Source organism: Orcinus orca, chromosome 4 (genome assembly GCF_937001465.1).
Source record: "Orcinus orca chromosome 4, mOrcOrc1.1, whole genome shotgun sequence".
Classification (NCBI taxonomy): Eukaryota; Metazoa; Chordata; class Mammalia; order Artiodactyla; family Delphinidae; genus Orcinus; species Orcinus orca.
In genome coordinates this window covers 36,422,484-36,447,629 of record NC_064562.1, presented here as the reverse complement: position 1 = coordinate 36,447,629, position 25,146 = coordinate 36,422,484, and the positions used below count along the sequence as shown (strand labels likewise).

At 32.2% G+C, this 25,146-nt stretch overlaps 1 protein-coding gene across 4 annotated transcripts in view; it reads left to right on the top strand.

Moving 5' to 3' along the window:
• TLL1 (tolloid like 1) overlaps window positions 1-25,146 on the top strand; it is a 261,887-nt gene that overhangs the window by 106,127 nt on the left and 130,614 nt on the right. For all 4 annotated transcript variants that reach the window (XR_007476996.1, XM_049709067.1, XM_049709066.1 and 1 more), the window contains exons 2-7: window positions 5,193-5,303; window positions 8,923-9,003; window positions 10,504-10,656; window positions 11,140-11,257; window positions 19,004-19,182; window positions 23,859-23,964. Coding sequence is in view for 3 of the 4 variants with exons in the window: in XM_049709067.1 (XP_049565024.1) it covers window positions 5,193-5,303; window positions 8,923-9,003; window positions 10,504-10,656; window positions 11,140-11,257; window positions 19,004-19,182; window positions 23,859-23,964 (748 nt within the window). In the remaining variant the exon portion in view is untranslated. The remainder of the gene's footprint in view (window positions 1-5,192; window positions 5,304-8,922; window positions 9,004-10,503; window positions 10,657-11,139; window positions 11,258-19,003; window positions 19,183-23,858; window positions 23,965-25,146) is intronic.

Here is a 25,146-nt window from a genome sequence, read left to right as displayed (position 1 = left end):
TAAATAATTGTTTCCCAAACTTTCATGTTTGTCATTTTGGGGAAAAAATTTATTCTGTGCATATGAAATGCCACCAGAACATTATTTCCTCTTTTAAGTAAGGTAACGTTGTCTCCAAAATATATATATTGGAACTTTTGCCAAATCTTACTTTTCCTTGGGAATTTGCTTAGTGGTTGTCAATCATGTAAAAATAGTTGACTTTTAAGCCTTCGCTGTTGCCCTTGTCTGAGGAGATTTTCCCTAGGCCTATATTTTAGCCTACAGCAGCCAAAGTAGCTTTGTCAGGTCTTCACATGACGTCATCTTCCTCCCAAATTCCAACATCAATAACAGCATAAAGTTTAAACTGAAAAAGTGTGATAAGCAAGTCCTCTTGGCTATTGTTGAATCTTTAAGTTATTTCTCAAATCCTATATGTCTCAAGATAACTGATCTGTTAGTTCAGTCATGTATTTCCTGAGCATATTATTGTGATGTTTAGGAAAAAAGGATACACTTCCCATAACTACACTTAATAATATATGCTATTGGAATAAAAAGAAAGACAGCTACCTTTTAATTGTTTTTTATTTTAAAGTATAAAACAGTAATTCCCTCTAGCTTGAAAGGATTTGAAATATTCTTTGGAATGGTTGAACACCTAGTATTTGGGGTCATAAGGCAAATTTGTGAATTATGTCGCATGCCTAGCCTCATTTTTGTTATATACAGCTATACCCCAATTCATTTACTCATTCACAATTTTTGTGCCTCAAAACATATACTGAGGACTACTTTATGTCAGGCACTCTGGCAGTGAGTGTTTAAACATGAGCAACACATCCTTCCTGTGGTCAGTATTTTTAAACTTAGGTTGAGGAATCAATCAATCAAAAGCATGTTATGAAATCTTGTGTGTTGGAAAGACAGGCAGGCCGTGGAGGTGGGTGAGACCCCTAAGGGTTAGCTGGGGAGAGGAGCTTCCTGGGGGCCTTTCTGTAAGAAATGCCTGAGGAGCTCTGTCATCTTGTCTACTACAGTGTACTCCCAAGTAGTCATCAACTATCAAGAAAATATATTCGTTTTCTTGAGAATATTTAGTTTGTAAGTATTTTCTCCTGAGTACATTGAAAGGCTCTGCTTTTTGCAAAAGTAGAGGTTCTTTACTTTATGTGACCCCTTTTTGCAATCTACTATGGACCTCTTCTCTGGAAAACATGTGGTGACTATGTTTACAAACTCATACATATTTTTTGCATACAGGTTTTAGAAAATCACAGGCTTGAAGTGTCCTTAAAGCTGGTCCCTGTACCCCAGCTTCAGAATTGCAGGACTATAGATCACTGCGGAATTGGGATGTGGGTGGAAGAGACATCATTTAAAGTTAGAGTGTAGGGAATCACAACCTTGGATGGCTTATTTTCACCATATATTCTTTTATAAAATGTGCAGTAAAAGCACACTTTTTTTTTTTTTTTTGGTCTCTGATTAAAAAAAAATTTTGTAGTACAATGAATGCAAATAGCCTTTGGGGAAAAACAAAATCTGTGGTTTTCCAAGTAGTTTCAAAATTGTTATTTTTGACATTTTATTTTGGCCTATTGGTTAACTACATCCCTATTTTTTGACTGGATCTGAGCAGAATTCCAAACACATAGTAAATATTCTAATTGTACTGAACATTTCCCTAGTATAGTAATTTATAACCAATTTCCTATATTGCTTCTGTATCTGATATCACTAAACTCAAATCACTGTATTAAATGGGGCTAATGACTGATAATATATAGTTTTTTTAATTAATTAATTTGTTTGTTTATTTTTGGCTGTGTTGGGTCTTCGTTGCTGCGTGCGGGCTTTCTCTAGTTGCGGCAGGTTGGTGGTGCAAGGGCTTCTCATTGTCGTGGCTTCTCTTGTGGAGCACGGGCTCTAGGCACGCGAGCTTCAGTAGTTGTGGCATGCGGGCTCAGTGGTTGTGGTTTACGGGCTCTAGAGCTCAGGCTCAGTAGCTGTGGCACACGGGCTTAGTTGCTCCACAGCATGTGGGATCTTCCTGGGCCAGGGAATGAACCCATGTCCCCTGCATTGGCAGGTGGATTTTTAACACTGTACCACCAGGGAAGCCTGATAATTTATAGTTTTAAAAGTATTTCTCTTTAATTTTTGTTTTTTGATGAAAATAAATAGAAAATACCATATAGAAAGAAAAACAAAAAGCTCCAAAGTAGACTTGAGAATTACAAATATCTTGGAGCCTCTATAAAAAATATATGTTGGATTACAATGCAAATTCTAAATCCATATTAATATAAATTGTCATTGTCCAGCTTGCTATGCCAATGCATAAGTAAATATTTAACATGTAGAAATAAGTCACTTAGACTAAAGTAGAAGGTGAATTAAGGAAACCTTCAAATGTGTGCAAAAAAAAAAAGAAATTTTGCATTTTATACAATGTGATAGGTTGAAAATTCTAAGATGTCTATTTTTTGCTGCTGTAGACAATATCAAGATTTAATGGTGTATATGGCCTACAGTATATCAAGTCTACACACATACGAATTGGCTTAGTCACTCACTATTGCTCCTGAAGCAATTCATGGCATATTCAGAACTGCAAAGCTACTGAGGCTATTAGTTCAGAAAAAAATAACAATAAATAAAAAATAGGCTATGTACTCCGGAGCAGTTTTGTCTCCTTCGAGAATCATCTGGTCTTATGCCGTTCTTATCCCAGAAATATTTTTTTTTCTTCTGTGAAGTGTTATATCAACTTGGACTGCTGATCTTCGTTTGATATAATCCATCAAGACATGAATCCTATTGTATGTGAAAAGTCACTACAAGAAAATAAAAATCTAAAACACATTTGAGTTTTATTTTACTACTACCTTTATTATATAAATGTAGTACAGACGAAATACACTTTATTTGGTTGAATGCTTAAGCTTTCAAGTCAACCAGCTGATTCAGAGAGGAGTAAAATTTATTGCTGGAGGAAAAAAATGACTCTAATAAAGATAATGACAATGGTAATTATTTGTAGTAATGAGAGCTTCTTAAAAATGTAGATCTGAGACCTCTCCCCAGACCTACTAAATCAGAGCCTGCATTTTTACCAGATTTGCTGTGATTTCTGGAAAAATAAAAGAGAAGCACTTTTTTAGTGTCCTTAACTGTCCCCCAGCACTAGGGAAGGAAGAGGCAGACTGAGAGAGTCACTGCCAGTCAGTGTTCACAACTATGTGCATAGTAAATACACGATAGGAGATTTAAATAACTAGCAAACTTGTATCTACCTTGGAATAGTGAAAAATCTTGAAAAAAAGTGCAAAATTTATTTATGAAAATGAACCAGCCTTTATATAATTGAAAAATATTTTATTTAGGTAGGCCATCTATTTGTTAGGATGTCTGGCTTTAGGGATGGTGGAGACTTAGCAGTTCCTGCTGCATGTGTATGAAGCTGATTAGAATCTGGATTCAATTTCAGGCATCAAGACCAACTTCTTAGTCAGCACTATTAACTCTTCTACAGACTTCTTCGTCTCTGATATCAAAAGATTGTAAGCATCACTTTACTTCTACAGACTGCCATTCCATTGACAGTAGGGCAGAAGAGAGGGGTTGATGAGCGAATTCTAATTCTAATGAAGATTTTTTCATATGTTGAGCTGATAACGCGTCTTGAACTAGTTTCTATTTTCTTCCTTTCTAGATTTACACATAAATAAACTTCTTATCTCATGTCAGTTTTGTATAAGCGAACTAAACTAAGTATACAATTTTATATGATAAACCTTTGATCAAAGCCTAAAGCATTGTATAGCTTTCAGGATTGAAATTTATGACTTAAAACTAATTTTATTAATTAGTTTTTATAGCTAAAATTCATACATATTAAGGTTTGAATTTAGTAAAAGTGATTTGAAAAGGATGGATTTTGTCATTTTCTAAATATTTTTCACTTTTTAAAATTGAAATATAGTTGATTTACAGGTGTACAACATGGTGATACAGTTATATATATATATATATATATATATATATATATATATATATATATATATATATACACTTTTTCAGATTCTTTTCCCTTATAGGTGATTACAATATATTGAGTAGGATTCTCTCTAAATTTTTTAATGTAAATTTCTCCTCTCCTTTTTGGTTTTGCAGAAGAAAAATCTGAAGAAAAAATTTAAAAAGCAAATTTGTAAACCTGTATCAAGAAACAAATATCCCAGAATTTCCATGGCATTTGTCAATGTTTTACTATTTCATGATTAATTTATTCTCTCTCTTAAATTTGCTACATTTCCTAAACTTATTATATTTTGACATCTGATAGTACAAAGGGATACTTTTGGACTCAAATAAACAAGGAGGCCATTTTTCGTTATGCAAATGTATATTTCTGACCTTAAAAGAGAATTCACTTACTGGTTTAAATACATTCACAATGGTTTATAGAGCTTTGCTTTATTAAGTAGCATAAACTGCTGGGCATAAAACATAGAGTGTTTCAAGGATCAGGGTAATGATTTTTATGCTCCTAAAAATATGGACAATGTCTTATTTGTCATTAATGATGAAAGGTCAGCACCTGGTCATTGCCTAAATAAAAGTTGACTTAATTTATACATTTTACAGAGACTCAGAGGCAATGCCATCTTTAGAAAAAGTGCATTATAACTGTATAAAAATGTGATGAATAAGTTGCTATAACAGTGCAATATTCTTTTGTCTCAATTGAACTTCACTTTATGAAGCTATCATAGCACACGGTTTAGTTGCTACTACCTCTTCTTCTACCTGTCAGTGAAGACCTGCTGATCTCAGACATCCACTGTAAATATAGGCATTCTTATCAGATTTTCACTTATTTGCAAATTAGCCATGATTGCTGAATTTTCTTCTCTTAGAACCCCCCCACCCCATAAATCTGAGGCCATTTCATTCAAAGAAATAACTTTCTCCCTCTCCCCTCGAACATCAAAGTAAAAACAGTGGGTCACATCCTTTCACAGGTGGTTCATATTACACTGTAACAGGTCCAGTAAGTTCAGTTACACTTACTTTCTGAAATATCTCTATATCTTTAGGGACCACATTTCCACATTTTTTAGCAATATTTTTCTAATTAGCTGTGTTTGCGTCGATTTTTGTTCTTAAATAATTTATATTTTAATTGAAATTTTGTTTTTTAGCTGTGTTTTGGGGTGACATTGCCTTAGACGATGAAGACTTAAATATCTTTCAAATTGATAGGACAATTGACCTTACACAGAACCCCTTTGGAAAATTTGGACATACCACAGGTACAGTTGATTATTTGATTCAGTTTGCATTCATTTAGAAGAAAATATACTCTTGAAATGCTAAAATACTCTTTAGATCATTTTTAATATTCCAGTGATCAACTTTGATTTTCTTGATATGAATGAGCCTATTTAGAAATTTAAGTTTTATTCATAGTTTTAATTTTATTAATTAATGTATTTAACAAAGATATTGTAGTGTTTACCATGTACCATGTACGGGGCCTGGTTTAAGTACTCTGCAGGTGTTAGCTCTTTGAATCCTCATAATGACCCCATGAAGGTAGCTGCTTATTGTGATTTACAAGTGAGGAGATGGAGATTTACAAGGTTAAGTAGTTTTCTTATTGTCACATAGCCAGGAAATGACTGAGTCAGGACCAAAATTCAATTCTGAGGAAGGTTAAATTTCATAGTCTTGAACATTATATTCAGTTGCCTCCTATTTAGATATTGAGATGCAAAAAGTAAATTATTCTTAGAGTCATTAAATACAAACTTATTTAGAAAAATTTATATATCTATATTTATAATTTTTGTGGAAACCTGGAAGAGAATATCAATTTCAGCTGTTTGAACATATTTGAATTATGCCTATATGAGACTTGTAATATTTTAAAAGACATTTGGGTCCTCATTTTAAAATATCTGTACTAAAATTTAAAAATTATTTTATATTATCTTGATACAGTTTTTATTCTGTATTTTATTTTGGAGAAAAATTGCAAGGTTAAAAATTTTAAATTTCTTTTTGTAGTTATTGCTAAAACATTTATTCAGTGTCATGCTTTTTGATTTCATTGAATCTCTCCTTCTGTCCAATGCTATTTTTATTTTCTTCTTGTATTCTATGGAAAATAAAACATATAGCTCCTCTGTGGTATCTAGCAGACAAATATATTTTAGTCTTAAGACTCTTTGCCCAATTTACTTTTTCGCAGCTTTTTATTATGACATGTTTCAAAGATATCTAAAAGTTGATAGGATAATGCAAACAACAACCATACACCTTGAAGATTCAGCAGTTGTTCAGTTTACCATATTTGCTCTCTGTATGTATGTGTGCATGCATACATGTACAAGTATGTATAAAATATTTTGAAGTGAATTGCCAACAACATAGCTTTTCAATATTAAATAGGTTAGCATGCCCTTTTAAGAATAAAGACATTATTGTACATAATCAAAATATTATTACATATAAGAAATTTATGTAAGGTTATAAAACTTAAATAATACAGTACTTAAAAATAATATGCTTTAACCTTTTTATACATAGTGAGTCTTTTCTGAAACATACACCAAATATATGAGGGAAACTGCTTTGCAGTGTAATCACAGATAGTACATTCCTATAGGTATGTTTATTGACAGACTCCAACCACTATCTCACACTTAACACTGTCACAGAGACAACGGATTTGGAACAAGAGAGCAATGATATAACTCAGCAAAATCTTAAATTTATCACATTACATTCTCAATTTTTATTAAAATTTTCATTAGATTCAAGCTTTATTCAGGTCATTTATTTAACCCATTGTCCTCTCTTTGTACTGGGGACATTCATTTTCTGTGATTTAGAACATTTTAATACTATGTAATTTTGTCATTTCATTTATAGTTAAGCTCTGAAATAGTAACATTTGGAAGTAAAATATCATTATTTAGATAAATAGCATAAAACAGAATTATACTATGAATTATAAAAATCATACTGTAAATATATATGTGAAAGGTACATGTTTCAAAGTAATTTGCACTATTCAGTTGAATTTCAAACATCATAAAGAATTCTATATTTTAGTTTTTTCTTACTCTAACTTTTCCCTTTCTTGTTAGTTTGTGCTGAATTGACTATATTTATTTTCTTATTTCAAAATGTATTGTCTTTCTCAAATATTTATTAGGTTTGTATATTTTTATTTTAAAAATTTTAGAATATATGAGAAACACATTATGAATTTTCCTTTTTTCTATTTCAGTGAACTATCTACACAGAATTTTATTTATATTGCTATAAAAATTATTCAAAAAACATTATTGACTTTGAGAGTCTTGAAATGTTTTCCCTAGCCTATAATTATTCTTATGCTTATAATTACCTTAATATTAACTAAGACATTTCTTTTTTCCTCCTTCTATAGCTATTTGTAGCCTCTTTCTATACCTATTTATATGTGTTTCAGACCTATCTAATATGCAATATAATTGTTATGCAATGGTCATTTCAAATACATTTTTACTATCCTTTAAGAATGTTTGTTGTAACTGTTTAGGAATGAATGCATTTAAGTATTACCTCATCTTTCTAAAATATTCAATGAAAAAAATTTCAAATCTTTTTCTCAAGGGGCACGGCAAAAATGTCACCATGTAATTCAAATGATTAAGCAGATTATTAGTGAACAAGCACTCTAACTTATTTGCCTTATAAGGACTTAATTGATATTTCCTATAAGAGGCTTATATATTAATAATTTTTATTATTGTTTTTGTTATTAGCTTCAATCTAGGTAATTAGGTTTCAGTATTAATTTCAAAGGGGAAAAAATATTGGAAGGAAATAGTTCAAACTATTTCCATGCAAGAACCCTTTGTGGTTTGCATGAATTTCTGGTCCTCTTTCATTGTCTTAGCCCACAGGCTCATGAACCACTTGTTCTGATATCATTAGTGATCAAATTACTTGTTTATTCAATGATACCTCTTTGTATTTGTCTATCAAAGATTCAAGGAGAAGGCAAAATAAGAGATAAAACTGGGAGAGCATTTTGTTAAAGCCCTGGAATGAGAATCAGAAGATTTGGATTTTCGTCAAATGATCTGCTTTCTGATATGACTTTGTTCTTAAAATTGCAAGGAGACATATTTCCTTATGTCACCCTCTCCTCTACATTTTGAGCTATAAAATTCTTTATATCACCTTTATAAATTTTGCAAATTGCATAACATAACAGTGTATTTTGCAGCTGGACGTCCTTTTGGATTCTTACCTTGTGAATTTTTTTAAATTTATGTTATTGGTTTTTATAAATTATAGAAACTAATTTTCAAAATTTATTTGAATACATTATAAAATGTCATATGCTATTAGAAATATCTCAAAATTTATCCAAGCTTTGGGGCAAAAGTTGCACTATACACTTGCTTTTTTTTTCCTGTTGCATTGAGAATTTACATACCTATGCTCTTCTAACATTTTTATTTCCATTTGCTGATTTGCCATCTGAAAATATTTAGTTTGTATTGGGAAAATAGCTGGAATGCACTCAACAGGAAAGAACAACTTGTTGTCATCTTATATAATACTATGTGATGTCAAGGTCACAGTGAAGAAAAATGTTTCAAATTATCAATAGATGATGCAATTGCCATGATGTCCAAATAAAGTCATTTAGATTGCTCTCTTAATTTCTCTTACCCCTTTAGTTTTAGTTACTAAAATTTGTTATTGTAGAATTTTTACCCTCTTCCAAGATTTATGGGTATTCATTACTTTAAGACCACGTAAAAAGAGATGTCCAAAGAGAAATCAATGTAGCCTATTACTATTACTTATTTACAAGAACTTTAATTTACAGTGAAGTTAACTTACTATTTTCTTTTACTCTTTAAGGTGGATTTGGAGACCATGGTATGTCAAAGAAACGAGGGGCCCTCTACCAACTTATAGACAGGATAAGAAGAATTGGCTCTGGTATATCAATGTTTAAAGTTTCAGACATGATGTACAGTGAATATTATACTCATAGTAGTTCTGTTTGCCATTAAGCTGCAAATTATGGAAAGGATATATGCTGAGAAAGAGTCCTTTATTCATTGTTATTTTGTTAGTTGATATCCAACGTAAGTTTTTTAGAACTTAATTGGGGACATTTGAAATATTTTAGCTTATTTTCAGCTTCTCTTTAATAAAAAAATGTATTAGGTGTTTATTTTATTGTTGGTATTTATTTCCAGTAAATTGGTATTTCTATCAAGCATGGAGCTACATCCGTTTTAGTCAAATGGAAAAATATCATGGCTGTTTCTTTTGAAATAAAATCCACTTAAAGTAAATTGTCAAACTGATTAATTAGATTAAAAAAATAATTGAAAATATTTTTTACCCTTCCAAAAATATATATAGAAAACATTCAGAGAAACTGCCTTCTGGCTTAATGATTAGTTAATATTTAAAGTATTGAATTTATTAATCACTATTTGTAGATTTTAGAGTTTCTTTTTCAAGTCTTCTGTTCAAAGTTCATATCCTAACATATCTTAAATTGATTAGTACAAATTAAATATTTTAAAGTGCCTACTTTTAAGGATTAATTTTCCAAAGTGAAGATACTTTGCTCCAGGATATTAAAAAGTTAGACATGTTAGGAACACAGGCATAGGGCACATACATTCAGTATTCGTTGTGTCTGAAGTGTATGTAAGTGGTAAACTATTTGCATAAACAATGATATATAAATAAGAAAAAAATAATCATGAAAATGTAGGAAAAATAAAACAGTAACAAAAAATTATGAAGGGTCATCAAGAAAAGTTAGTGACTGCAGACTTGAAAGCTCTTCCACAATAGACTGCATTTTATGTTGGCCTGTTCACCTTGTGTACTGCTCTCTAAATCTTTTCTGTTGTGTGGATATGAATCTCGAGGAAAGTGAAATAGAGATAGCCCATTGTCCCAGAATCTGAGACCATATCTGTCTTATTCTATTTCATTTACTATCTCTACAGTGTAATATTCACAATTTTAAGCTGTACTACAGAATATCAATTCTGATTTAAAGGACTAGGGATTTAGCAGGAGTAAGAAAGGTTTTGAACATCATAGGACTTTTTAAACAATGTCTTTTTAATTCTAGTGGTGAATTTCTTAGTGCTCTAGTAAAGTAGAAAACAAAAGAATTTTTCTGTGGCTTACAAAGTCTACCTGACTTCTGTCCACTGTGGGCTGTTGTATGGAAATTCATCAAATTTGCTCATAGAGCATTAGAAAATAGTATTTTGACATGAACTACTTAAATATTTTAACACTTTTTTCAAGTATGTAATATAAATGAAGTTTTTCTTTAATGCATTTTGACTTCAGGCATATTTATATAAATGTGTAAATAAGGCATTTTACCTTGTCCTTTTAAGAGGTAAATGATTCTCTGACCAAGGACTTCTGTTTCACAGAATGTTTTAAATGTCACTGCAGGCTTGGAGCAAAACAACACAGTTAAGGAAAAAGTACCTCTAAAATTCTCAGGGCAAAATGAGAAAAATCGAGTTCCCAGAGCTGCTACATCAAGAACTGAAAGAGTATGGCCTGGAGGTGTTATTCCTTACGTTATAGGAGGCAACTTCACTGGTAAGATATTCCCAGAGAGTCTATTTTGATAAAGAATTAATAATTATCATATAGATTAATTGTATATTTTTAAAGAATACTAACATATAGTATTAAATGAAACATGAGAAATATTCCATTCACCTGAGTTGTCAGTTAGTGTGTCTTGAAATTTAAAAATGTATTTAGTCTTGAGTTCTAAGAATCTAAAGAACTATTCTGGTTTTTAAATTGAATTTCAAATGTACCCATTAAATCTGGAAGCTGATTTCAGCTGACAGGAATAATGTATGTCTCGTTCACAGAGCCTTGTACACACATACTTGTAGAGACAGTAAGCTCAAGCCTACTGATTATGAAGGCAGTGTCCACTCTCAAGAGTGGCTCACTGCAGTGGTCAGAGCGAGTATTCTCTGGTTGATGATAGAGGTGTTGTCTGACCTGTGCAGCCAGACCTGGGTTGGAAGAGCCCACTGTTTTATTAATGTCATGCCATTTTTCCAGGCAGCCAGCGAGCCATGTTCAAGCAGGCCATGAGGCACTGGGAAAAGCACACATGTGTGACTTTCATTGAAAGAGGGGATGAAGAGAGTTACATTGTATTCACATATAGGCCTTGTGGGTAAGTAGAACCAGGGAATGACTTAAGTAAATTTAGAAGGGAAAAAAAAATCCATAGGTAAGATTCACTTTTTAATATTTGCTTAGTATTTTGCCCATGAGAAAGTATGAATTTTACATAAGAGAATATTATATATTAAATAAATATACTCTTTGATCACAGACCTCTGTGCATCCTCCACCACCACAGCTGCCTTTCCTTCTGTTCTAACTATATGGTAGCATTGCCAACATCCCACTAACCTGAGTTAGAAACCTCAGTATTGTTTTTAGTGATTGAATTTTTAGTGATATCAACAGAAATATTTCTGTTGATATCCACTATGTCTTATGGTTTCCACTTTTATCCCATGTCAGTCCCCTGGTCCATTCATGTCTTTGTCCCCTCACACCGGCTGTACTCCTACTGCTCTCCAGTCTTGCCTAACCAATTCACTGCCACTAGAATTACCTTCAAAAAATACTCTTCAGAGCAAAATACTACACTTTTTGAGATTCCTCAGTGTTTCCTCCTACAGTGATATTTTCTAGATTTGCTTCTTACAGGATAATACTACTCTCTTCAAAATAAACTATTCTATAAGTTGTGAAAATGCTGTGTTAAATTTCAATAGGTATTTCTACAAGCAGTGTGCTAAACCTTACTAATATTCAACCAATTGAAAGAAATATAGAGTACAGTGTTCCCTAAACTTATTTTAAAAAGGGAACACCCATCTCACCCTGTTAATAGTGAAGAATACATATCAGTATTCCAGAACACATTCTGGGAAATGCTAGCCTGAGAATAAAACCTAGATGCTTGGATGTAACATTTAAGGAATGCCATGAACTTACCACAGCTTCCATCTGCTGCTTCTGCTGCCACCACTTCTCTCCACAAATCCCATAATCTAGCCAAGTTACAGTAACAGCAGTTCTCCAAGCAATGCTGTGTACTTTAAAAGACTTTTCATTGTGAAAACTTTCAAATTTTTTCTCCCTATATTTCCAGTTAGTTGGAACTTATATTTAAATATTTGAGTATTTAAATTGTTTCCATTTTTGTTTGTTTGTTTGCTAAGAATACTTGATAGGGTGTGCTGTCTACTTTACACTGCATCACATCAAGAGGCACATATGCCTGGACCTACCACTTTAGTGATACTGTGATTGATCAGTGGATTCAAATGGTGACAGCCAGGTCCCTCAATTGTAAGTTCCCATCATTGCAAAATAGTCATTTTCTCATGTTGTTCTTTTCTTTTATTCCTTCTACATTTATTAGCTGAAATTCTTCTATAAAGAGGAATTATCTCTAATCAACTATAAGTATTTGAATACCCTCTATTATAGTTCACATAGAGAAGTAAAAATAAATGCATAATTCCTTTGGAGGAAATAGTTCATGCCCTAATGACACATATTTTCAGGGTGGAGGAAGTATATATTTCACTAGGTATTGGGGGCATTACATCATCTGGCTTTGTTCTACCATATTTTCCTAGAACATTTAACTTAACTTAAAAAGTAATGAGTTTTAATTTTGGCCCTACTTAAGTGACATTAGGAAAAATTATACATTATTATTTTTCTATATATTTTGATAGTACCATAATTTTTTTAGCTGACTTATTTAAGCAAAGTTTTCTTCTAAATTACTCTAATTACTTACTCTTGATAAGTTTTGGTTACATTTGAAGTCCCAACTAATTCTTTATATGTATTTAATATTTTTAAATATTAAGGACCTTTTAAGGTCCAAATCTAGACTGTCCTTCCTTCCTTCTGATTATCTAATAGGAGTGGATATAGCTCAGATTACGTATTTCTAAATATATAATGTATTCAAATCAATACATCTTTTCTTTACCCACCCTTCAATTCTGTAAATACATGCAAAGAACCAATCACTTATTATTTTATTGCTCAAATTCTGTTTGTAACAAATTCATATTTATACTCATTTTCTTTTATTAATTTGGCTCTTTTCAAAGTTTTCGATTTCACTTGTTTTATCCTGCTAAACTATTTTTCCCCATTCACTATCATTCCTTCATGTTTGTTTTTGTGATGTTTTAGTTGCTTGAATGCCTTTACTTTCCTTTTTCATCAGTGGAAATCTTTCACATATTTCATGCTCACCCATTTTTGAGCTGCCTGCAGTGGGACTTTGCTCTACAATAGCTATAATAGCTCCATTTCCACTGTTGGTTCAAATGTCTACCTTCATCAATGATGAGAGCAGGGAGCTTACCTCTGTGTCCCTCATGACACACAGCACATGGCATTATAGGGAGGTGATCAGGAAAGTACCAACAATTTACATGTCAGCTAAAGTACATTTTGTGTAATCCTGAGATTAAAAAATGTAAGAATTCGAAGGGGGTTGAAGAACATGTACTTCATCAATTTAGAGATGCGAAAACTGAAGTTATGACTTTCCCCAAGGTACTTAAATCTGTAGTTACATTCCTGAAATTGGACTCGAGTTTATTTGTGACTGTTATAGTAGTAGTGTCCCATTTTGGTGATTTGTTTTGGTGCTCATTTTCCAGTTCAAAGTTTGCCCTGTATTATTTTTTCAGTGATAGGAAGGATGATACTTTTTATGAAACTTGATCATTGGCCTGCTAATCATTCTAATCATTTTGTGACTTCTAAATTTCATTTGAAATTACCATTATTGGCCACAATTTCATGAAATTATGGTTATTTCATCATTCTTGCTATGATAATGCTGCATCTATATCTCATAAAAATCAATTTAAATTATTAAAGAGTTTGACAGTTGGTATTACACAAAATAGTGAAAGCCATCTGGAATAAGATATATTTTGAGTCAAACATTTAACACTCTATTGGATTTAGTATTGAGTCTTTTCTCCTATAAGAGCTGTGGCATATAATGTATCACATTTAGCAATACCTAGTATAAATATCCATAGAATATGGAGAACCTTTAAGGTGGTGCCATTGATATGGATGACAACATTTATCAGTTCTGTTTCTAGCTTTAATCTAGAAGGCAAATGTGTCTTATTACTCCTTATCATTATCATCACTTTCATTGAGTTTACCCACTAAGTCAGACAACTTGTAGCTCTTGCAATTTTTAAAAATAAAAGCTAAAATAATCTCCATATTTATGGGAGGAATTATTAAATATGGAATCACCTATATCATTTAGAGCATTATATTTCCCATCTTATTCTGCTACAGTCAACTTTTATTCAATAAATATTTATTGGGTGTCTAGTTCCATATCAGGCCTTTGATAGGTGGGAAAATAATAAAATTTTAAAACACAAAAAGTAGAAATCAGACCTTTTTGCCATTTAGCTCTAGTGTATTTCTTATTTTTAAGTTGTATTATAATCGTACATTATGTTTATATATATCTGTATGCATGTTTTTAGGTATATGATATCTTTGCTTCATCTGCAGTGGACATAAGCTTTAACCCTCATTATTGACAAAAGGTTTGAACTGAGCTATACATAATTTTCAATGAATGTCTATTAGCTTCAGTGGCATTTATTTATTTTACAAGATTATTAATTATAAACAGCAAAATGTGAGACCATTTAATAATAGAAGTTGTTTGATTTTATTCTTTGTAAGTCAGAGATTTATGTAACTGAATTTATTACCTTCATCTATTATATGCTGATTTTTAATGATTACTAAAAAACAATCAAACAAACAAACATAGAGTTAACTTATTTTCTAGGTTTCATATGCTTTAATTGTATTTAACTTTTGTCAGTTTAATTATTCAGACTGTAATAGTAGTCACTTATTCATCCTTTCCTATTGAATTCTCATTTTGTGCCACTTACTATACTAACTTTGGGGACTATAAAATTGAATGTAAGTTGTTTTCTCTCTGCAAGGATGTTATAGTTAGGCAGAGGAAGTGTGCTAGCCAGGATTCTTGTTCTCAAGCAACAGAGACTGGCTAACTTAAGCAGAAAAAATAGTTTTTTAAAGGAATTTATAGAATTATACTAATAGAAAAAGTGGAGAGCCAGGCTGAAGGAGGAGTCTCCTTGCTGAAGCAAGAGCATGTTGAACCCCTCACCTTGAGCATTTCCACCACTTCTTTGGATGCTTGCTGTTAATTACTAGAGTTAGCTCTGTCCTGCACTTAGGAGATCTGTTCTTTCAATAAGTATTTATTTATTAAAATTTTTGACTTTTTATTTTTCAAAATTTTTCCAGTTTTATTGAGATATAATTGACATACAACATAGTGTTTTAGGTGTATAACATGATGATTTTAGACTTGTATATATTGTGAAGTGATCACCACAATAAGTTTAGTTAATATCCATCATCATACTTAGTTACACGGTTTTTTTTTTTTTTCTTGTGATGAGAACTTTTGAGATCTACTCTCTTAGCAATTTTAAAATATATGATATGGTATTAACTTTAGTCACCATGCTGCACATTACAGCCTCAGAAATTGCTTATTGTGTAACTGGAAGTCTGTACATTTTGACCCCCTTTGATCCATTTCACCCACCCTTAGTCCCCACCTCTGGCAACCACCAATATGTCCTCTGTAACTATTGAGTTCTGTTATGTGCCAGACTGTATTCTAGGAGCTAGCATTATAGCATGAGCAAAACAGGTACACTTTCTTCCCACCAAAAGCTTACATTCTAGGTGGGGAGGCAAAAACCCTGCAAAGATAAATGAAATATAAAATGTTTTAAAAGACAATAAATTCTAGGACAAAAAGGAAAGTAGTGTAAGTGGGATGGAAGGACATTTGCACAGAACTTGAAAGAGGAGGAAACAAGCCATATGTATATCTGGGAAACAGAGTTTCTGACAGAGAAAACAGACAGTAAAAAGACTCTGAGGCAAGAGTATTTCTGCATGCTCAGGGCACAACAAGGAAACTTCATGGCTCGAGTGGAGTGACAGGGAGGATAATAAGAGACAATATCTATATGATAAGATATTTGTGTGTGAAGATTGTGTAAGATCTTATAGTTTTTTTTAATAAGTGATTTGATTTTCCTCTGAGCAAAATAGCGAGACTGTGTCAGTCAGCTTAGGCAATTTATGACGTGGTAACAAACAACTCCCAAATCCCAGGAGCTAGAGCAACAAACACTTACTCCTTACTCTTAATATATATCTGCCACTGGTCAGCTGTAGCTCACTCCAGAGTCGTCACTATGGTGTCCAGTCTGATGGAGAAGCCTCTTTTTGGAAACTTGCAGCTGTAGCAGAAAGAATAGAAACAATATGGTCAACCATATTTGCTCTTAAAGATTCTCTCCAGAAATGACACAGTTTTTGCTCACATGACATTGTCCAGAGCAAGTCACACGACTAAACCCAGCAACAGTAGGGTAGGGATGTATAATTATCTCCTAGAGAGGGGTAATGAATACTTTTGAATATTGACACAATATTGTCATTGGAGAATATTGAGTAAAGAAGTGGAGTAATCTGAGTTTACATTTAAAACATATCTTTATGCTGAGAAAAGACTGCTGTGGGGAGGACATAAAGCTTACAGGCAACTTTCTTTGTGCGTATAGGTTTTGCTCCACCAATCCGAGGCCAAAGTAGGGAATAGTGGGTTTTGGATTACCTTCTTACTCTCTATGGCTTAGTGAGGCTTCTCTAAAATTGGTAAAATATTTTCTTGAGAGGACAGGTAGGGCTTATAATGGCCAAGCTTTAAAAGCAGCACTCAAATTTGAAACAGAAAATCAAAAGCCATGTACAAGAAAATGGCCTCAAACCTGGATGGAATTAGAAAGAAACTCAGACATGTTAAAACCATGTTTTTATAAACTGTGCATATTAAAAATAAACTGTGCATATTAACCTGTCATTCCATACATAATTGTATGTGCATATATTTAGCTATTTAGTCATTTGAGCATCTAGAATTCTTCCATTCCTGGACCTGTAGTATTTCAGAAATCAAACCACCACATTTTTCTTCACAGGACCATTGTAAAAGCCAGTGTGAAATGTATTTTTGCTTTCCATTATGAAACCCCATCTTATTTATTGGAAATTGTTATAGGTAAAATTATGCTAATAAAAGGTGTTTTAGATTAAAAGAATCAACCACATTGCTTGACTATCTCCTGGATTTTGATTTGCAAAGTAGTTTTTTCTCTGAATATAACCAGCAAAAATGATTCAGTGTGGGTAATTTAGTTGCTGTATAATCCTCAGATATTTCACTTTCATCACTATTGCTTTATGGTAGCAAATATTTCAGTTTAAATCTCTCCAAAATTTGCAAATTTTGAGTTTTGCTACACCTAATACTTTACTATTTCAGTATGTAATAAATAACTATGTATGTATAAATTTAAAAGTCATGGTAAAAAAAAATCTACCTGAGAGCAAAAATACAATTCCCTGATTTTTTTCCCTACCAGTTACCTCACTTTTCTTTCTTTTACTGATTTATTAAACTTAATTAACTCATAATAGATTCATAAATAATAAGCTGAATTACTTTATCTAACTGGCATTTAAAGCCTACAGAAATAATTGGAATGAAAAATGTGCTTACTCTGAAAAGTGAAATTAGTGAAATGCATTTTAAAATTTTGGGCAATTAATTTTGGGCAATTTCCTCTTTTAACTTAATAAATTAGAAAAGATGTTCAGTGTCTGGCACATTATGATTCCCATCTATTCAAGACCAGTTATTTACTGCCCTCTATTGCTGTCTAGAGGGGTGGCTCTTAGATAAGCTATTTTAATGTAAACCCTAAATTTTGAAGTTTTAAGTGTAATTTTATTTATAACTATGATTGTAGTTACCGTATTATTATACCATTTAAAGCTTATTTTAAAGTGTGTCCGTATGTGTCAACCCTTGCATGTGTGTGCACACTCTCTCATGCACACTGACACACATGCATGTATGCCCACACACACAAAATGAATAAATGGAATATCTATATTTTGGGTAGAAAAGCATCACTGAATATGTATAAATATCAATAAATTGAAGAAAATTTGCAGGAAGATGCTTTGCATGCTTCACATTCTGAAAGTCCAAGAGATTCTTTCAGAAGGTGAAATGGACTATCACACTAAACATTTGCCTGACCATTTGACACAGTCTCATAATTCTACCAGTTGTTGATTTTCCTTCACCAGTCAACCATTAACCCTAGATAATTCACCTTTTGAAACTAATTTTCCTTGATTGACTTCTCTTAAAAGTTCTCTTCTTTAAAAAAATTCTCCCATGAAGAGGAAAAGTAATTCCTTTTTTAATTAACCAACATTTTTCACAAACTTAATTGTTTTTCTCAGAGGAAAAATAAACTTTGTTTTTATTTTTAATACTGAAATAATGGATTATTGTTAGATAACCATATTGACAAATGGGTTTTGAGGATAAAAAATTGTATTAGAAATACATGTGAGTTGATGTCTTGAGTTTAACTATATGTATAATAGCCATTAATCATCATCATAAGTATTTTATTTTCTGATTTATCTTCTGAATACTCCTAAAAATTATTTAAGGCACATCTTCTAATATATGAATTAGTACAAAGGCACTTCAATAGATTGTTTGGGGACTTGTACATAAATCTACCAGGATTACTAGAAATTTTTATTAACGAAATATTTATTAATGAAAAACTGTTCTGCCTCTGAATGTGTTGGACTTTACAGTTCATTACAAAAGTTTCACCCTACTGTAATTCACTCAGAATCTCCCTGTCCACCACCATCTGCACTTTCTACTTTATTCCAGATGCTGCTCCTATGTAGGTCGGCGTGGAAATGGACCTCAGGCTATCTCTATTGGCAAGAACTGTGATAAATTTGGAATTGTTGTTCATGAATTGGGCCATGTGATAGGCTTTTGGCATGAACACACACGACCAGATCGAGATAATCATGTAACTATCATAAGAGAAAACATCCAGCCAGGTGAGAGGCTTCAGAATGTGTTGGGTTTAAGGTTGACTAAATATCTTTTAAATGTATTGTACTATTTAACTTCTTAAAAAATGTGAACTGATTTTGTTGATATTGTAGATCAACATTTTGCTTGATTTAAAAATAGCTGCTATGTTGTTAATTTTTTCCTGCAGATCAAATGATCTTATGCATTTTTTAGGCTTGCTTTTTTTCTTAAGATTTAGCTATTTTATATCCAAACTTCGGTGCTTTCCAAGAATGGGTGTAGGCTATTAAAACATAAATTAATATTAATAAATTTTTAAAAAGTATTTTCTATACTTAATTCTATAATTTACGTTGTTGGCTTTTAAAAAGGGTCCAGGGTTTGCCACAAAATGTGCTGCTGCCATACAAATCTATATTATATCAGGGACAATTTCTGGAGAAAATTCCAGGGAGGTGAGTCATTTCCAGGATAGTCCAAATATTTTCTTGAGATTTCCCCTGAACTACACTAAAGACAAATTCTTAAGAATGTTTTCAATAGTTTCAGTAGTTCAATAGTTAATATATAATTAAAATTTAATTTTCTCCAACAGTTGATGTGTGATAATCACCTCATTTAGTTTTTCATTTGTTTTACCTTTCATAATTCATAAAGATAAGTACATTTCAATTGCCAGAAGAAAAATCCTGTTGTTTAGAATTGTCTTAGAAAGTTGTGTGTATTTCAAGCAGAAGCAAAGCAGAAATGTGTCCTTATTTCCTTATTCATGGCCAGTTTTAAGTTACAAACATTTAATTCCTTAGAATTTCCTGTGATTTACAGCATTGCTCTATTTATTTGTTCATAGCATATTTGCTGCCAGTTATTTATCGAGGCACTATTAGATGTTGGAGATACTTCATGAAAATTACAGAGCTTAGTGTATGTATATCCATGTATACAAACGATTGCAAGCGAGTGAGAATAGTGTTATATTGAGAATACAATCCAGTTCAAGCAAGGTGTGACAAAATGTGCCTTGCGAGTCAAGGGAGATGTCACAAAGGAACTGAAATTTAGAAGTAAAGGGGTTCTAAGTGCCCAGAAGAGTGATGGAATTTCTAACTGGAAAAAAATAAAAGCATCATGATCAAAGCTACAATTACAGATAATTGAATCATTTTTATTTTCCCAAATGGCTGCATGGTAAGTTACAAATGAGAGACTAGTTGGTAATTACCAAGGGAGATTAGATCATAGGGATTTTCTATCTGAAGCTAAGAAATTTAGATTTTATCCTCTAGCTACTGGAGAATAATCAAAGGATTGAAAGCAGAGCAAGTTCAGATTTAAAAAAAGAATTATTTCAGCTGTAGGGATTATTAACTGAGAATGGGGATATGGGGGTGGAGAGGATGAACGTGACATCAGGGAAACCTATTAGAAACTTAAATAAATCGTTTATAAGAGATGACTAAGTCCTCAGTTAGGGTGGTGTAGGCCAAGAAGAAGGAGAGGAATAATCTTTCAAAAATATTTTAAGAGAGACATCATGTGAAAGCAAATCTTCAAGATTTTATTTTTAGGCAACAGGGTGAATGGTGGCACTATCAAATGAACTAAGAAATATGGATAAAGCAACATATTTTTAAGAGGAAGAAAGACAAATAATTTCATTTAGCATATCCTTGAGTTTGAGAAGCCTTTAGATGGTCCAAGTGGAGATATTTAGTAGACAAAGGAAAGGTGAGTCTAGACTTTAAGATATCTAGAGATAGAAATTTGTTAGTGGATTTCACTGTCTAGGAAAATATTGGAGGAAGAAGAAAGTAAGATTGTGGGTAGAATATGGGGAACACCAATATTTAAGCAACATTTTGTAGAATATCTCTCAAAAGATTAAGAAAGTTTGGTCTAAGAAGTAGGAGAAAAATCATTGAATGTGATGTTACAGGGAAGAGATCACTTCAAGAATAAATAAGTAATCTGTAGTGCTGAAAGAGAAGTAAATGACATCTATACTCCCAATATAGAAGACTCTAATGCCTGACCAGCTATCAAGATTCATCTTATACTTTATATCATTGGGAGACAAAGAGAAAATATTTCTGAAAATTACTCCAACTACCAACTAAATGAAAAGTTTTCTATCAACCACAGTTACTAAGTTTCCTCTATTAAGTGGACAAAATAACTTATAAAGGAAGTAACTTCCAAGAATGATTCTTGCTCTTAAAAATAGGACTCTGGTTCAACATAAATTTATGTAGCTAAAACAAGCAGAAATGTATAAATAGTATGTAAATGTGTAATACTTAACACAGTGCTAAACAATTTATGGCTTTTCATATTTTTGAGTCAATATGACTCATAATGTTGACTCATATTTTGAGTCAACATTCAATCTAATAGAAAACAACAATTTATTGCATGAGATGTCCTGAGTATTTGGAACTCCATGCACATTTTGTCATACCTTGTTTGGATTCAACGATATTCTCAACATATGATTATTCTCACTTTTCTCACTCACTTGCAGTCATTTGTATGTATGGACAGTTGGCCCTCCATATTCATAGGGTTTTGTATCCGTGGATTCAACCAACCTCTGAATCGAAATTTCTTATTCATTGTACTAAACCATTTTATATAAGGGACTTAAACATCCACAGATTTTGGTATCCAAGGGCTTGCTGGAACCAGTCCCCTGCAGATACTGAAGGCTGACCATACTATAGCAAGGTAATTCTAGTATGAAAAATTCATATTGGAGAATAATCTTCAGCAAATTTGTGACTTACTTTGGCTCAGAAATTTTAGATCAAGTGTTATTCTAAGGCAACATCTAATAAGTGTGGACTTCAGCTGCATTTATATGCAAAATTAGTGACTATGATAGGAGCCAATTTGGTACAAAGATTGGATTACTTTAATCCACTTTAGAACATGCCTTCAAGAAGGAGGTTGTCATTTTTTAAAAAATTGTTTAGGGAGTTCCACTGGTGCTCTGTATCTCTGATCCTCTTCTCTTCTGTTATGAAATGTCTGCTTTTCTTTATTTGGACCAAGTATGGCTGTATTCTTTTTAACTAGCACAAAACACTATGTCACGTACATGGTAACTGCTCAGTTATATACATCAAAATGTATTACTGAAGTTGCTTCATGTTCCACTTTCAGAAATTTTTATGAAACATTTTGCTTTAATTAGAGAGTATACTCACATATTGTGCTTGAAATTTGAAATCTCCAGTGGATTATAGATTAATATTAAAAAATCAGCCCCACAGCTTTATAAAAATCTCACCTTAGAATTGGTTGTACTAAAATATACTTACCATGTTTAATGAAGAAGAGAGTTTTTAGCAGTTACTTCTATCAAAGGTTGAAGATAATGCAGGGTATTTCCCGAGAATAGTTGTAATACAGACAGATAAACCAGAGATTTGTGGAACGTGTATTTTACTATATGGTGTGCTTAGTTCATTGAAAACTATTCATTGTGTGAATTCATTGTAAGGTGGATTGAAACACTTTACTCTGGGACTTGGGTTCTGTAACTTCACGCTGATTGTTTTATCTTTAATGCTCAAGTGAGTATATCAGACTTCCTTATCACATGTAGGAAAGATATTATACTCTGTGGCATCACTCAGTTTTTTTATTGCTTTTTGGGAAATTTTTAATGTAATATTTTTATATTCAGTAGTAATACAGCAGTTGGAATAAAATTAAAATAGTTACATAAGTGTTGTACAATAATAGTTCTTTTTTAAACTCCAGCCTTGAATTTGGAAGCCTAATAACTCAACTTTACACTTTGATGTTTCAAAATGAGCTATAAAAGCAGCCATCTTTGGCTGCTGAAATTGTGAAAAATGAATCACTGAAACCTAAACTCTGGGGAAATACTCTGCCTCTGGAACCATTGATGTAGATCTACACATTTAACACTATGTTATTTTCAAATTTCAAGAAATAATATTACAATACAGATACAAACAGGCAGTTGAGAAATCTATTAACATGAAGATGTCCAGAAGTTAAAATAGCAGTCGTGAAAAGTAAAAAATGAAAAAGTATGTTCTGAAACATATTCTTTTGACCAAAAAAGCCCTCCAAGTAGAGCCTCATTTTCACCAAAGAGAATCTTGTTTCAGTTGCTGTGGTTTTATCTTTAGTGACAAAGTCACATAGCAAACGCCTGCAATGTTCTGTGTACATACAAATATAGTTTTTATATTTTTTCCAGTGTTTCATAGAATCTAACACAAATAGGAAGTTGGTTTTTTTTTTTGGTCTTGGCAAATATAGTCATAAGAGAGAGGTGGGAGACTTATTAAGTAAAAATGTAACTTTTTATAATCACAATATTGTTAAAAAAAAACCCAGTAGTTTTAAAGAAACAAATATTTAGAGACGGTAAAAGAATATACAAAGAAAACAAATCCAAAGCATGCTTTTGGTAATCTATCTTTTTGCCAAAATTAACTTATTAATTAAATTCAATATTACTCTTTCAGGATGATATTCAAGTGCAAGCATTGGCACTGGATGTACCCTTTTGCGAGTACCTGAGTGTTAGTGTTTAAATACAACGTCGTGAAGATCAGCGATCGGCATTTGGTAGAGAGCAGATAGAGGCAGGAAGGGCTCTTCTGTTCTCTTTTCTGTCTGTTAAGAGGCTTCTGAAATGCTTTCTGTGCCTAATTCTTAGGTCAAGAGTACAATTTTCTGAAGATGGAGCCTGGAGAAGTGAACTCGCTTGGAGAAAGATATGATTTTGACAGTATCATGCACTATGCCAGGAACACCTTCTCAAGGTTGGAGTCTCAGGTTATACCTTTTGACTTTTAATTCCTTTCCTCTGTGTGGCTCCTCACAAAACTAGGCTTAACATTAGAACTAGAACCACTTTCAAATATCGCTGTCATAAAGTACAAAATATACTTGATTGGTGTTTATAGCCAACAACAGGCATTTGAGATTTTAAAAACACATTTTCACATTTCCTATCAAATAAATAGATTCTAAGTAAAAATTAAAATTTTTCAAATTATTTAATATTCTTAAATCTTAAAAAAGTTCAATTAAAATGATTATCAAACCAATCTGCGTGTTAAATTGGCAAAGCACTATTAATGAAAATTAGGCATTTCAAGTCAAATAGCAAGCTCAGTTGTTGAGTTGGAATGTTATACTCCCATGTGACTTGTGTTTTTATTGTGTATTTTCTGTTGCTCAAGTACTAATTTCACTTGAAATATGCTATAGTAAAATAATTCTCAGAGAACATTTTAGGAAGATATTTTACTTCATATACATTCCAGTTATTAACCTTAAAATTATTTCATTAGTGACTGAATGCTAATTTTTAAGAGTGTAATAAATTTGGGTTTTGATCTATTTCACTCTAAACAAGATGTCATCAAGGCAATGGTTTCCAGGTAAGGAATCTGAAACTGTTAAAACCACTGAAGTCATATCTTTTTCCCATTTTATACCCATTTTACAGTCATATCCATTCCACTCATTCTTTTCTGATCACCATGCCCATTTCACAATTCATTAATGTCTATGTTTAAAGGAAGGGTCAGGAAGAAGACAGTAAATTCAAGTTAATTCCCTGTTTTTAAAAAAAATGTGTGGTAATAAGTAGAGAAGGGTGTAAACAAATTCTTAACACTTGGATAAATATTTAAATTATGCTTCTTTACGACCAAACTTTATTATTAACATAACTGAGTGTTAACTGTATTTTAAAAATCATTTTATTCTGAAGTATATAATCGTTCAAATATAATGACTACCCAAATACTTATTGTTGTTTGAATTGAATTGAAGTTTTAGCAGAAATACATCCATAAACTTGGCCTGAAATTAATCTTAAAGAATTGTAAAGCTTTGTTTACATGCTTGGGATTGAGTTTTATTTAGAAACATGTGAAAAATGAGGATTGGGGTACCAGTTTAGCCAAAGTGCTTCTCTTATACTGTTGAGTTAT